At 46.0% G+C, this 15,402-nt stretch overlaps 2 protein-coding genes across 2 annotated transcripts; both read left to right on the top strand.

The window, feature by feature from the left end:
* Nucleotides 1–1,382: 1,382 nt before the first annotated feature.
* On the top strand, nt 1,383–4,526 carry LOC124022285 (C-type mannose receptor 2-like). Its single transcript, XM_046337211.1, has 4 exons — nt 1,383–1,685; nt 2,046–2,420; nt 3,640–3,977; nt 4,393–4,526. Exons 1-4 carry the CDS (start codon nt 1,643–1,645, stop codon nt 4,396–4,398), a joined length of 762 nt encoding a protein of 253 aa, XP_046193167.1. The 5' UTR covers nt 1,383–1,642; the 3' UTR covers nt 4,399–4,526.
* A 5,498-nt stretch (nt 4,527–10,024) lies between these two features.
* Nucleotides 10,025–11,910, top strand: LOC124022284 (lithostathine-1-like). Its single transcript, XM_046337210.1, has 2 exons — nt 10,025–11,065; nt 11,253–11,910. The coding sequence occupies exons 1-2, from the start codon at nt 10,918–10,920 to the stop codon at nt 11,639–11,641; spliced, it is 537 nt and encodes a 178-aa protein (XP_046193166.1). The 5' UTR covers nt 10,025–10,917; the 3' UTR covers nt 11,642–11,910.
* Nucleotides 11,911–15,402: the final 3,492 nt, after the last annotated feature.

Genomic DNA, 15,402 nt, shown 5'->3' with positions numbered 1-15,402 from the left:
GCAGCCCAAATAAATTCTTCACAGAGTTCAAGTAACACACATCTCAACATCAACTGTTCAGAGGAGACTGCTTGAATTAGGCTTTAATGGTTGACTTGCTGCAAAGAAACCACTACAAAAGGACACCAATAATAAGAAGAGACTTGCTTGGGCCAAGAAACATGAGCATTGGACATTAGACCGGTGGAAATCTGTCCTTTGGTCTGGTGAGTCCAAATTTTAGATTTTTGGTTCCAACCGCTTTGTCTTTGTGAGACTCAGAGTAGGTGAATGGATGATCTCTGCATGTGTGGTTCCCACCGTGAAGCATGGAGGAGGAGGTGTGATGGTGTGGCGGTGCTTTGCTGTTGACACGGTCAGTGATTTATTTAGAATTCAAGGCTCACTTAACCAGCATCGCTACCACAGCGATATGCCGTCCCACCTAGGCTGTGCAAGGGATATTTGACCAAGAAGGTTGAGATGGTTTGGGAAGAGTTGAACCGCAGAGTGAAGGAAAAGCAGCCAACAAGTGCTCAGCATATGTGGGAACTACTTCCAGACTGTTGGAAAAGCATTCCAGGTGAAGCTGGTTGAGAGAATGCCAAGAGTGTGCCAAGCTTTCATCAAGGCAAACTGTGGCTACTTTGAAGAATCTCAAATACAACATATATTTTGATGTTTAATACTTTTTTGGTTACTACATGATTCCATATGTGTTATTTAATAGTTTTGATGTCTTCTCTATTATTCTACAATGTAGAAAATTGTTTAAATTAAAAATAAAAATAAACCTTGAATGAGTTGTCCAAACTTTTGACTGGTGCTGTACAGTGTGGGCTCCTAGTCTTTTGCATGAAGCAGAGTTAAACTTCCTTGTTCTTTAAAGGGGAACAATAGGTCTGTTCACTCAAGGGCGTGACAATAGGTCATGCCCTTGAGTGAACAATTCTGTCGCTAACTTCATTAATCATTTTGTTTCACGCTCATTTGTCACACCAGCAAAAGACAGTAACTACAGTATAGTGTCACCTGTTTGGGAAGGTATCTTCATACAGAGTAACCTGAATTGCTCAACCTCATTCCTAACACCTTACTAATGACTTGGACTGTCAACTAGCATTCTATTTTTCAATACAAAATGGACCGTTCTGAGACAATTGCTTGTTATCTGTAGGCGAATAGGCCGAGCAATGACTTTTCCATTATCAGTGTATCTCAACAGTTTCACACTGTGATTATGTACATTTTGTCAGTTATCATGTGGTTTTTGGTGACACACTTCCGTGTTCTTGACTGACATGTTTTCTTACCACCTGTCACAGCCTCATCATGTGGGCTCTGTGTATAAGAGTGACACATCTAAACCTGATGCACTACCTTGTCAGAGAACATTGCGACAAGGGTGAACCTAAAACATGTGTTATCTTTATAAACAAGAACGGTCACATTCTTAAACACCTTACTACTAGGGAGTCTTAATAAGTCAGTCAACTAAGTTACAACGGGTGTCAGTGGCCTCCATTTCAGATGATTTTGTATTCGACTAGAACACAGGGTGTCACAGTTTGTATGTTTTGGTTAGATCTGAACGTTAGTGATGGACAGTTACAGCGATTTCAGTTTGACAAGCCATTCTGAAGACTAGTGAGAAGCTACAGTCATGAAGAGGAGCACTGCACTGTTGCGTCTCCTGTCAGTCTCAGGTATGTCATTCGTCAGTGCTTTCAATAACATCAAAGTTATTTGTTGGAGTCATTGTGATAATTTAGGCATCATTGAATAAGGCATTAAAATATAAATCCGTCAGAAAGAGGTATAAGTGTTGGGAGTACCTCATACATAAAGACTGATCGTCTGTTACCCAATCAACACATGGGTAACTTTCAAACGGCAGGCCATTTTTCAGGATCCTTTCATAGTTCTCTCTGTTCATGAAAAGCAACATGATGTGTATTATACGTTGATATTCTGTGATATTAACAGGATGTGTGTGTGAAACCTATGCATGCAGCAAGGAGATATGATTAACTTGCTCTCTAATGGTTTTTGATTGTATTTTACAGGACTGTGTTACCTGACTCTCAGTATCTCCCCTCCTCAGTATCACTATATTAGCCTTCAAATGAATTATAGCCAAGCCCAGACTTACTGTAGAGACATGTACACTGACTTGGCAACCATCTACAACTCAGGGGATCTGGATAGACTTGTACAATTGGTACCGAATGGTACAGCCAGTGTCTGGATAGGACTGGAGTTTGGAGATGAATTTGAGTGGCACTGGTCATTACCAGATCAGAGAAAGATTGCGTTTTTCAACTGGAGGGCAGCAGAGCCGAAACAAAACAATACTCAAGACAGCTGTGCTGCAATGGATCCAAACGGACAGTGGTTTGAGGATAATTGCCAAATCAAAAGAGGTTTTGTTTGCTTTGATGGTGAGTAATCCTACATCAATTTCAACCGCATATCAGATTCAAACCAGGGCCGATTCCAGGATGATATGTCTGGATGGGCAGTGAGACATGTTTAGCCTGTTTTAAAGCTTGCTGACTGCAATTTCAACTGTTAAACATGACTTGGGTATAATCAGTTGGGTGATTACGTGAGCATAATTATTTTTTTACTTGCTATATTGTATTTACTTCGCCACCATGGCCTTTTTTTGCCTTTACCTCCCTTATCTCACCTCACTTAAACATTGTATATAGACTTATTGTTCTACTGTATTATTGACTGTATGTTTTGTTTTACTCCATGTGTAACTCTGTGTTGTTGTATGTGTCAAACTGCTTTGCTTTACCTTGGCCAGGTCGCAATTGTAAATGGGAACTTGTTCTCAACTTGTCTACCTGGTTAAATATAAGTTAAATTTACATTTAAAAATTGTCTGGGCAATGCTCAACCCTGCACCCCGCTATATCTCCAATGCTCAACCCTGCACCCCGGTATATCTCCAATGCTCAACCCTGCACCCCGCACCCCGTATATCTCCAATGCTCAACCCTGCACCCCGCTATATCTCCAATGCTCAACCCTGCACCCTGCTATATCTCCAATGCTCAACCCTGCACCCCGCTATATCTCCAATGCTCAACCCTGCACCCCGCTATATCTCCAATGCTCAACCCTGCACCCTGCTATATCTCCAATGCTCAACCCTGCACCCCGCTATATCTCCAATGCTCAACCCTGCACCCCGCTATATCTCCAATGCTCAACCCTGCACCCCGCTATATCTCCAATGCTCAACCCTGCACCCCTCCAATGCTCAACCCTGCACCCTATATCTCCAATGCTCAACCCTGCACCCCGCTATATCTCCAATGCTCAACCCTGCACCCTGCTATATCTCCAATGCTCAACCCTGCACCCTGCTATATCTCCAATGCTCAACCCTGCACCCTGCTATATCTCCAATGCTCAACCCTGCACCCCACTATATCTCCAATGCTCAACCCTGCACCCCGCTCAACCCCTGCACCCCGCTATATCTCCAATGCTCAACCCTGCACCCCGGTATATCTCCAATGCTCAACCCTGCACCCTGCTATATCTCCAATGCTCAACCCTGCACCCTGCTATATCTCCAATGCTCAACCCTGCACCCTGCTATATCTCCAATGCTCCATGCATGTATTTTCTATCCTCTGACAGGGAAAAACGCTAGTAACAGTCACATCTTCATTGATGACAGCAAGACTTGGAGAGAGGCTCAAGACCACTGCCGGGGTACGTACACAGACCTGGCCAGCATACGGTCCAGAGAGGAAAACCATCACGTCCAGAACATGTCACTGTCCCAGAGCATGTGGATTGGTCTCTTCAAAGACCCATGGAAGTGGTCAGATGGGAGCAACTCCTCATACCGCTTCTGGAAGACCAATCAGACTAACAACTTCAGAGGGGACCAGAACTGTACTTCTCTTATACTCAACGATAACAAGTGGAATGTCCAGTGGTGCAACATCAGTTGGGGTTTGTCTGCCATGGTGGTGAGTTTGGTACATTTTTGTTAGATGGGATTCAAATTTTGTCCGGTAGCAACTTTTAAGAAAGCAAATAGAAACAGAGAAAACAATTAAGATACAAAATAAAATCAAATTATATTGGTCACATTAATTAAGATGTAATTGCAGGAAATGCTTGTGTTTCTAGCTCCAACAGTGCAGTAATATCTAGCAATTCATAACAATACACACAACCTAAAAGTAAAAGAAAGGAATGAAAGAATATAGAAATATTAGGATGAGCCATGTCAGAGTGGCATAGACTAAAATACAGTAGAATAGAATACAGTATATACATATGAGATGAGTAAAGCAGTATGTAAACATGATTTAATGTGTTTGTTATGAATTAAATACATTTGACCCTTGATTCTAATGTATTTGTATATATTCCTTACAGAAATGAAGCGACCAACTACCCAGATGCCACCTACAACTCCTCCCACAGCTACTGTGCCACAAACAACTCCTCCCACAGCTACTGTGCCACAAACAACTCCTCCCACAGCTACTGTGCCACAAACAACTCCTCCCACAGCTACTGTGCTTGCCACTGCTGAACAGTCAACTACAGATGAAGTAACACCTAAGCTAACAACTACCCATTTTGTGCAGATCCAACATATTCTTTTAGATCTTTTACCAACCTCTGACCAAGCAACTACTGTAGGCTTACCTGTTCAAAACACTCCATCTACACCAGTACCAACTACTGTAGGCTTACCTGTTCAAAACACTCCATCTACACCAGTACCAACTACTGTAGGCTTACCTGTTCAAAACACTCCATCTACACCAGTACCAACTACTGTAGGCTTACCTGTTCAAAACACTCCATCTACACCAGTACCAACTACTGTAGGCTTACCTGTTCAAAACACTCCATCTACACCAGTACCAACTACTGTAGGCGTACCTGTTCAAAACACTCCATCTACACCAGTACCAACTACTGTAGGCTTACCTGTTCAAAACACTCCATCTACACCAGTACCAACTACATTCACTACCACAGACCAAGGTTCAATTGAACAGTTAACTACAAAACACCTAACTACCGAACATGGAACTACTGTTAAAAAACCAACTACATTCAATACCACAGTAAATGTTACTGAACAGTTGACTACTGAACGCCTAACGTCTGACCAAGCGACTATTGTACCTGTTCAAAGCAATATCGCTATGCCTGTACCAGCTTCATTGATTTCCTCAGAACATGCTTCAACTGAACAGTTAGCTAATGAACACCTAACCTCTGACCCAGCAACTCCTGTACCTGTTCAAAGCAATATCTCAATGCCTGTAGCAACTACATTAACTAGAGAGCAAGCAACTACTGGTTACATACATACAAGCGCTACTTTCAATACCACAGTGCGGGTTTCTACCGAACACACAAGCTCTGCTCAAGCAATTACTGCACCTGTCCAAAATACTCCCTCTACACCTGTACCAACTATATTCACTACCACAGAGCAAGTGACTACTAGTTACATACCTACAAGTGCTATGACTGCACCTGTCCAAAACACTCCCTCATCGTCTGGACAAACTACATTCAATTCCACAGAACATACTTCACCAGAACAGTTAACTACTGAACACCTAACCTCTGACCCACTGACTACTGTACCTGTTCAAAAACAAACTACATCCAATACCACAGTGCGTGTTTCTACTGAACAGATGTCGACGAGACTCCTAACCTCTGACCCACTGACTACTGTACCTGTTCAAAAACAAACTACATCCAATACCACAGTGCGTGTTTCTACTGAACAGATGTCGACGAGACTCCTAACCTCTGATCCACTGACTACTGTACCTGTTCAAAAACAAACTACATCCAATACCACAGTGCATGTTTCTACTGAACAGATGTCGACGAGACTCCTAACCTCTGACCCACTGACTACTGTACCTGTTCAAAACACGACCTCAATGCCTGTACCAACTACATCCAATACCACAGTGCGTGTTTCTACTGAACACCTAACCTCTGACCCACTGACTACTGCACCTGTTCAAACACGACCCTCAATGCCTGTACCAAAAAACTACATCCAATACCACAGTGCGTGTTTCTACTGAACACCTAACCTCTGACCCACTGACTACTGTACCTGTTCAAAACACGACCTCAATGCCTGTACCAACTACATCCAATACCACAGTGCGTGTTTCTACTGAACAGCTGTCTACCAGACTCCTAACCTCTGACCCAGTGACTACTGTACCTGTTCAAAAACAACTACATCCAATACCACAGTGCGTGTTTCTACTGAACACCTAACCTCTGACCCACTGACTACTGTACCTGTTCAAAACACTCCTTCTACACCTGTACCAACTACATCCAATACCACAGTGCGTGTTTCTACTCCTAACCTCTGACCCAGTGACTGTACCTGTTCAAAACACGAATGCCTGTACCAACTACATCCAATACCACAGTGCGTGTTTCTACTGGACCCAACCTCTGACCCACTGACTACTGTACCTGTTCAAAAACAACTACATCCAATACCACAGTGCGTGTTTCTACTGAACACCTAACCTCTGACCCAGTGACTACTGTACCTGTTCAAAACCAACCTGTACCAACTACATCAATACCACAGTGCGTGTTTCTACTGGACCCAGTGACTACTGTACCTAAAAACCTCTGACCCACTGACTACTGTACCTGTTCAAAACACGACCTCAACGCCTGTACCAACTACATCCAATACCACAGTGCGTGTTTCTACTGAACAGATGTGCTAACCTCTGACCCAGTGACTACTGTACCTGTTCAAAACACGACCTCAATGCCTGTACCAACTACATCCAATACCACAGTGCGTGTTTCTACTGAACAGCTGTCTACCAGACTCTAACCTCTGACCCAGTGACTACTGTACCTGTTCAAAAACAACTACATCCAATACCACAGTGCGTGTTTCTACTGAACACCTAACGTCTGACCCAGTGACTACTGTACCTGTTCAAAACACTCCTTCTACAAAAACAAACTACATCCAATACCACAGTGCGTGTTTCTACTGAACAGCTGTCTACCAGACTCCTAACCTCTGACCCACTGACTACTGTACCTGTTCAAAAACAACCTCAATGTCTGTACAACTACATCCAATACCACAGTGCGTGTTTCTACTGAACAGATGTCTACGAGACTCCTAACCTCTGACCCACTGACTACTGTACCTGTTCAAAAACAAACTACATCCAATACCACAGTGCGTGTTTCTACTGAACAGCTGTCTAACTCTAACCTCTGACCCAGTGACTACTGTACCTGTTCAAAAACAAACTACATCCAATACCACAGTGCGTGTTTCAATACCACAGTGCTGTCTACCAGACTCTAACCTCTGACCCACTGACTACTGTACCTGTTCAAAAACCTCAACCTGTACATCCAATACCACAGTGCGTGTTTCTACTGAACACCTAACCTCTGACCCACTGACTACTGTACCTGTTCAAAACACTCCCTCAATGTCTGTACCAACTACATCCAATACCACAGTGCGTGTTTCTACTGGACAGCTGTCTACCAGACTCCTAACCTCTGACCCACTGACTACTGTACCTGTTCAAAAACCCTCAACGCCTGTACCAACTACATCCAATACCACAGTGCGTGTTTCTACTGAACACCTAACCTCTGACCCACTGACTACTGTACCTGTTCAAAACACTACCTCAATGCCTGTACCAACTACATCCAATACCACAGTGCGTGTTTCTACTGAACACCTAACCTCTGACCCACTGACTAACTGTACCTGTTCAAAACACGACCTCAACGCCTGTACCAACTACATCCAAACCACAGTGCGTGTTTCTACTGAACACCTAACCTCTGACCCAGACTACTGTACCTGTTCAAAACACGACCTCAATGCCTGTACCAACTACATCCAATACCACAGTGCGTGTTTCTACTGAACACCTAACCTCTGACCCACTGACTACTGTACCTGTTCAAAACACTCCTCGACGCCTGTACCAACTACATCCAATACCACAGTGCGTGTTTCTACTGAACACCTAACCTCTGACCCACTGACTACTGTACCTGTTCAAAAACCAACTACATCCAATACCACAGTGCGTGTTTCTGAAGACCTGAAACTCCTGTTCAACTCCTCAACCGTACCAACTAACCAATACCACAGTGACTGAACACCTAACTGTACCTGTTCAAAAGACTCCTCAACACCTGTACCAACTACATTCAATACCACAGTGCATGTTTCTACTGAACACCTAACCTCTGACCCACTGACTACTGTACCTGTTCAAAAACCAGCTACGTTCAATACCACAGTGCATGTTTCTACTGAACACCTAACCTCTGACCCAGTGACTACTGTACCTGTTCAAAAACCTCAACCAACTACATTCAATACCACAGTGCGTGTTTCTACTGAACACCTAACCTCTGACCCAGTGACTACTGTACCTGTTCAAGATAGGACCTCAACGCCTGTACCAACTACATTCAATACCACAGTGCATGTTTCTACTGAACAGCTAACCTCTGACCCAAATACAGTGCACTACTGTACCTGTTCAAAACATTACCTCAACGTCTACTACCAACTACATTCAATAGAACAGACCACTGTTTCTACAGTGAAATTAACTACTGAACACCTAACCTACAGACCCAGTGACTACTGTACCTTTTCAAATACAATTATCTCTACAGTGCTGTACCATGTAACAAAAATGACTTCACTGTACCTGTTAACTACCAACACATTCAATACCACAGTGCATGTTTCTACTGATTTCTCACCTAACCTCTGACCCAGTGACTACTGTACCTGTTCAAGATAGGACCTCAACGCCTGTACCAAGTACATTCAATACCACAGTGCATGTTTCTACTGAACACCTAACCTCTGACCCAGTGACTACTGTACCTGTTCAAGATAGGACCTCAACGCCTGTACCAAGTACATTCAATACCACAGTGCATGTTTCTACTGAACACCTAACCTCTGACCCAGTGACTACTGTACCTGTTCAAGATAGGACCTCAACGCCTGTACCAAGTACATTCAATACCACAGTGCATGTTTCTACTGAACACCTAACCTCTGACCCAGTGACTACTGTACCTGTTCAAGACAGGACCTCAACGCCTGTACCAAGTACATTCAATACCACAGTGCATGTTTCTACTGAACACCTAACCTCTGACCCAGTGACTACTGTACCTGTTCAAGATAGGACCTCAACGCCTGTACCAAGTACATTCAATACCACAGTGCATGTTTCTACTGACACCTAACCTCTGACCCAGTGACTACTGTACCTGTTCAAGATAGGACCTCAACGCCTGTACCAAGTACATTCAATACCACAGTGCATGTTTCTACTGGACACCTAACCTCTGACCCAGTGACTACTGTACCTGTTCAAGATAGGACCTCAACGCCTGTACCAAGTACATTCAATACCACAGTGCATGTTTCTACTGAACACCTAACCTCTGACCCAGTGACTACTGTACCTGTTCAAGATAGGACCTCAACGCCTGTACCAAGTACATTCAATACCACAGTGCATGTTTCTACTGGACACCTAACCTCTGACCCAGTGACTACTGTACCTGTTCAAGACAGGACCTCAACATCTTTACCAAGTACATTCAATACCACAGTGCATGTTTGGACACCTAACCTCTGAACAGTGACTGAACCTGTTCAAACCTCTCAACATCTTTACCAACTACATTCAATACCACAGTGCATGTTTCAACTGAACACCTAACCTCTGAACCCACTGACTACTGTACCTGTTCAAGATAGGACCTCAATACCACAGTGCATGTTTTCTACTGACACCTAACCTCTGACCCAGTGACTACTGTACCTGTTCAAGATAGGACCTCAACGCCTGTACCAAGTACATTCAATACCACAGTGCATGTTTCTACTGGACACCTAACCTCTGACCCAGTCACTACTGTACCTGTTCAAGACAGGACCTCAACATCTTTACCAGTACATTCAATACCACAGTGCATGTTTCAACTGAACACCTAACCTCTGACCCAGTGACTACTGTACCTGTTCAAGATAGGACCTCAACGCCTGTACCAAGTACATTCAATACCACAGTGCATGTTTCTACTCGACACCTAACCTCTGACCCAGTGACTACTGTACCTGTTCAAGATAGGACCTCAACGCCTGTACCAAGTACATTCAATACCACAGTGCATGTTTCTACTGGACACCTAACCTCTGACCCAGTCACTACTGTACCTGTTCAAGACAGGACCTCAACATCTTTACCGAGTACATTCAATACCACAGTGCATGTTTCAACTGAACACCTAACCTCTGACCCAGTGACTACTGTACCTGTTCAAGATAGGACCTCAACGCCTGTACCAAGTACATTCAATACCACAGTGCATGTTTCTACTCGACACCTAACCTCTGACCCAGTGACTACTGTACCTGTTCAAGATAGGACCTCAACGCCTGTACCAAGTACATTCAATACCACAGTGCATGTTTCTACTGGACACCTAACCTCTGATCCAGTGACTACTGTACCTGTTCAAGACAGGACCTCAACATCTTTACCGAGTACATTCAATACCACAGTGCATGTTTCAACTGAACACCTAACCTCTGACCCAGTGACTACTGTACCTGTTCAAGATAGGACCTCAACGCCTGTACCAAGTACATTCAATACCACAGTGCATGTTTCTACTGGACACCTAACCTCTGACCCAGTCACTACTGTACCTGTTCAAGACAGGACCTCAACATCTTTACCGAGTACATTCAATACCACAGTGCATGTTTCAACTGAAGAGGCGACTACTAAACAACTTACTACTGAGAATGTAAAACATCAATCAACAACTGAGACTGCAGACACAGAAATGCAACACAGCATTACACAAGTGACTACTGAACATACTTCTGCCCTACATATAACCACAGTGGCTGAGACTGCTCCATACAGTACTACAGAGCCTGTCAGTCTCTCCACTGTTATGCCAAATGAAAACAGTCAAGGTTTAAGTCCAGGTAACTTTCATCATTATATCACAATTATTGACATGTTGAAAGCCTAATAGTCTCTTTTTTGTTTGGCTGTGGTTTTTTGTTGTTTCAAAGATGTTATATTACAGAGCAGAGGTATAAATGCATACAAATCTACATTTTGTTGAATGGGCTCCATGTTATCTATCTTTAATATCTTTATTTCTCTCAGACAACCTGATATTGATCCATGAGAACATGACGTGGAACGAGGCCCTGAGCTACTGCAGAGAGCACCACGTTGACCTGGTCTCGATCACTACAGAGCTGCTTCAGTACTGGGTGGCAGAGAGGGCTGCCAACGCCACCTCATCCCACGTCTGGGTGGGCCTGCGCTTCACCTGTTCATTCCACTTCTGGTTCTGGATCAGGTCTGATGCAGGCTGCTACCAGAACTGGGCCCCCGGGCACGGCTCAGACAGCCAGCAGGACTGTGGGATTGCAGGGGCTGTAGAGACCACCGGGAGGCAGCAATGGGTTAGTCTGGAGGAGAACCAGAGGCTCAACTTCATCTGCTACAAATGTTCTGGGGACAGTGGTGAGGGGTTGATACATCCCTGATTCGGACAACTTTTGTATTATGTATGTTTCTTGGGCAACGTGAAAAATGTACACTACCGTTCAAAGGTTTGGGGACACTTAGAAATGTCCTTGTTTTTGAAAGAAAGCACATTTTTGTCCATAAAATAACATCAAGTTGATCAGACACATAGTGTAGATATTGTTAATGTTGTAAATGACTATTGTAGCTGGAAATGGCAGATTTTTTATGGAATATCTACATAGGCGTACAGATGTCCGTTATCAGCAACCATCACTCCTGTGTTCCAATGACACGTTGTGTTAGCTAAACCAAGTTTATCATTTTAAAAGGCTAATTGATCATTAGAAAACTCTTTAGCAACTATGTTAGCACAGCTGAAAACTGTTCTGATTAAAGAAGCAATAAAACAACAATAGACAGCTGTATGGGTATGGTTCTGTATGTTTTAGTGTGTTATTGTTGAGTTCTTGTTTGGCACTCCATTTTATGAATAAGAGTTTGCATTACTGGGCCCGGGAGAAGAGAGAGTGGATGACATCTTGGACATGGGAGCAGGTTATCGCAGGGGACAAGACCCTGCCATGGAAACAGGCGGAAGTAGCAAGGGAGGAACGCCAACGTAGCAGGCACGAGAGGCACACGGGGGCACACGGGGAGATTGGCAGAGTTGGGTTATAGACCTGAGCCAACTCCCCGTGCTTACCGTGGGGAGAAGCATGGTACTGGTCAGGCACCATGTTATGCGATGGAGCACACGGTGTCTCCAGTGCACGTTCACAGCCCGGTGCGCTACATCCCAGCTCCCCGCATCTGCCGGGCTAGGGTGAGCATCCAGCTAGGAAGGATGGTGCCCGCTCAGCGTGCCTGGTCTCCAGTGCGTCTCTTCGGCCCAGGATATCCTGCGCCGGCTCTGCACACTGTGTCTCCAGTGCCAGATCCCCGCGTTTGCAGGGCGAAGATAACCATCCAGCCAGGACGGGTTGTGCAGGCTCTACGCTCGAGACCTCCTGTGCGTCTCCACGGCCCACTGTATCCGGTGCCTCCGCCAAGAACCAAGCCTCCAGTATGTCTCCCCAGCCTGGTGAGCTGCCCCACTCCAGTGATGATAAATGGCAAGAAGCCTCCAGTGATGATCCATGGCAAGAAGCCTCCAGTGATGATCCATGGCACGAAGCCTCCAGTGATGAGCCATGGCAAGAAGCCTCCAGTGATGATCCGTGGTACGAAGCCTCCAGTGAGGATCCATGGCAAGAAGCCTCCAGTGATGATCCATGGCACGAAGCCTCCAGTGATGATCCATGGCAAGAAGCCTCCAGTGATGATCCATGACACAAAGCCTCCAGTGATGATCCATGGCACAAAGCCTCCAACAACGGCCTCCAGTCCGGAGCCTCCAGCGACGGCTTCCAGTCCAGAGCCTCCAGCGACGGCCTCCTGTCCGGAGCCGCCAGTGATGGTACCCAGTCCGGGGCCCGCAGCGAGGGTCCCCAGTCCGTGGCCCGTAGCCAGGGTCCCCAGTCCGGGGCCAGCAGCGAGGTCCCCAGTCCGGGGCCAGCGGCGAGGGTCCCCAGTCCGGGGCCGGGCGGCGAGGGTCCCCAGTCCGGGGCCGGCGGCGAGGTCCCCAGTCCGGGGTCGGCGACGAGGTCCCCACACCAGAGGTGCCACCAAAGTGGGGTGAGCTAGAGGTGGAGCGGGGTCTATGTCCCGCACCAGGACCGCCACCAGGGATAGATGCCCACCCGGAACCTCCCCTATAGATTCAGGTTTTGTGGCCAGAGTCCACACCTTTGGGGAAGGGGGGGGGGTACTGTCATGCCCTGAACTTAGAGAGCCTTTTTATGTCTCTATTTGTTTTGGTCAGTGTCACGACTTCCACCGACGTCGGCCCTTCTCCTTGTTCGGGTGGTGTTCGGCGGTCGACGTCACCGGCTTTCTAGTCACTACCGATCCATTTTTCTGTTTCGTTTGGTTTTGTCTGATTACATACACACCTTACATTCCCTCATTACATTCCCTATTTAACCATCGGACATACATTTCTGTTCTGTCTGTGATTGTTTATGTCGTTAGGGGTTGTGTTTGTGTTAGTTTTGTTGTATGTTCCATTTTTGGAATTTTGCTTTATTCTTTGAGTAAACTCAGTTGGATTACTCCATACCTGTGTCCTGCGCCTGACTCCGCTTTCACTCTGCACCCAATCGCTGACAGAATCACGAACCATTCAAATGGAGTCAGCAGGTACAGCCAGCCCTTCTCTCCCAGTAGAGGAGCGAGTTCAGCAGCAACCATGTTAAACTGGCTAGGGACAGCCATGGATCGCGTGTTGCAAACTATGGACAGATGGGAGAGAGGAGGCTTTCCTGTCAACGCTACTACACCACCACCCGCGCCTCAACCTACACCGATGTCCACCCCTCCTTCGTCAAGTCCCAGTGGAATTTGGCTCCCGCTCCCAGGAGCGTATGACGGATCAGTTGCCGGTGCCAGGGGTTCCTACTCCAGCTGGAGCTCTACCTGGCAGCTGTTCAGCCAGGTCCTTCCGGACGGGAGAGAGTGGGCGCTCTCATCTCCTGCCTGACTGGAAAAGCCCTGGAGTGGGCCAACGCCATCTGGGGAAGGGAAGGTCCGACTCTGGATGACTACGAGGATTTCTCCCGGGAGAGAGACTGTTTCATCTAAGACAGGGGATGAGGAGGGGGATGAGGAGTGCTCAAGAGTTCGCACTGGACTCGAACTCTGGCGCGGGATGGAATGAGCGGGCCCTGATCGACCACTACAGGTATAGTTTACGTGAGGACGTTCGTAGGGAGCTAGCCTGCAGGGACACTACTCTCAACCTGGACCTGCTGGTGGACTTGTCTATCCGGCTGGATAACCTGTTGGCCTCCCATGGACGTCTGGATCGGGGACCGCCCGTTCCATTACCAAGCACATTGGATCCCACACCTATGGAGTTAGGAGGGGCCTTAGATAGTCATCCTTTGGGGTTGGGGCTAATTGGTGAGGTCACAGCGCCCACTGCTATGAGAACACGGGGGGATCACGAGGAGAGAATTAGTCTCTTCCTGATCGACTCTCCTGCGTTTCCTGTTGTATTGAGTCTTCCTTGTTTGGCCTCTCATGATCCTATTATTTCGTGGCAACAGAGGGCTCTCAAGGAATGGTCCTGTCAGTGTTCAGGGAGGTGTGTTGGTGTTTCCTTAGGTGCCACTACGGTGGAAAGTCCAAACCAGGTTTCCACCATGCACATTCCCCCCCGAATATGCCGATTTGGCACTCGCCTTCTGACATACATTTATATATATATATGCCATTTAGCAGACGCTTTTATCCAAAGCGACTTACAGTCATGTGTGCATACATTCTACGTATGGGTGGTCCCGGGGATCGAACCCACTACCCTGGCGTTACAAGCGCCATGCTCTACCAACTGAGCTACAGAAGGACCACATTTCTGTTCTGTCTGTGATTGTTTATGTCGTTAGTGGTTGTGTTTGTGTTAGAGTTTTGTTGTATGTTCCATTTTTGGAATTTTGCTTTATTCTTTGAGTAAACTCAGTTGGATTACTCCATACATGTGTCCTGCGCCTGACTCCGTTTTCACACTCTGCACCCAATCACTGACAGTCAGGGTGTGATATGGGTGGGCATTCTATGTTCTGTTTTCTATGTTTTTGTATTTCTATGTTTTGGCCGGGTATGGTTCTCAATCAGGGACAGCTGTCTATCGTTGTCTCTGATTGGGAATCATACTTAGGTAGCCTTTTTCCCTTTGGTC

This window comes from Oncorhynchus gorbuscha, unplaced genomic scaffold (genome assembly GCF_021184085.1).
Source record: "Oncorhynchus gorbuscha isolate QuinsamMale2020 ecotype Even-year unplaced genomic scaffold, OgorEven_v1.0 Un_scaffold_1315, whole genome shotgun sequence".
Lineage (NCBI taxonomy): Eukaryota > Metazoa > Chordata > Actinopteri > Salmoniformes > Salmonidae > Oncorhynchus > Oncorhynchus gorbuscha.
This window is presented reverse-complemented; position numbering and strand designations above follow the sequence as displayed.

What these genes read in the sequence shown, in the direction of transcription:
- LOC124022285 (XM_046337211.1), top strand. Translation starts at nt 1,643, where the DNA reads ATGAAGAGGAGCACTGCACTGTTGCGTCTCCTGTCAGTCTCAG. An exon ending in GCGTCTCCTGTCAGTCTCAG is followed by an intron (nt 1,686 to 2,045) that starts GTATGTCATTCG and finishes TGTATTTTACAG; the next exon opens with GACTGTGTTACCTGACTCTC. An exon ending in AGGTTTTGTTTGCTTTGATG is followed by an intron (nt 2,421 to 3,639) that starts GTGAGTAATCCT and finishes ATCCTCTGACAG; the next exon opens with GGAAAAACGCTAGTAACAGT.
- LOC124022284 (XM_046337210.1), top strand. Translation starts at nt 10,918, where the DNA reads ATGCAACACAGCATTACACAAGTGACTACTGAACATACTTCTGCCCTA. An exon ending in CAGTCAAGGTTTAAGTCCAG is followed by an intron (nt 11,066 to 11,252) that starts GTAACTTTCATC and finishes TATTTCTCTCAG; the next exon opens with ACAACCTGATATTGATCCAT.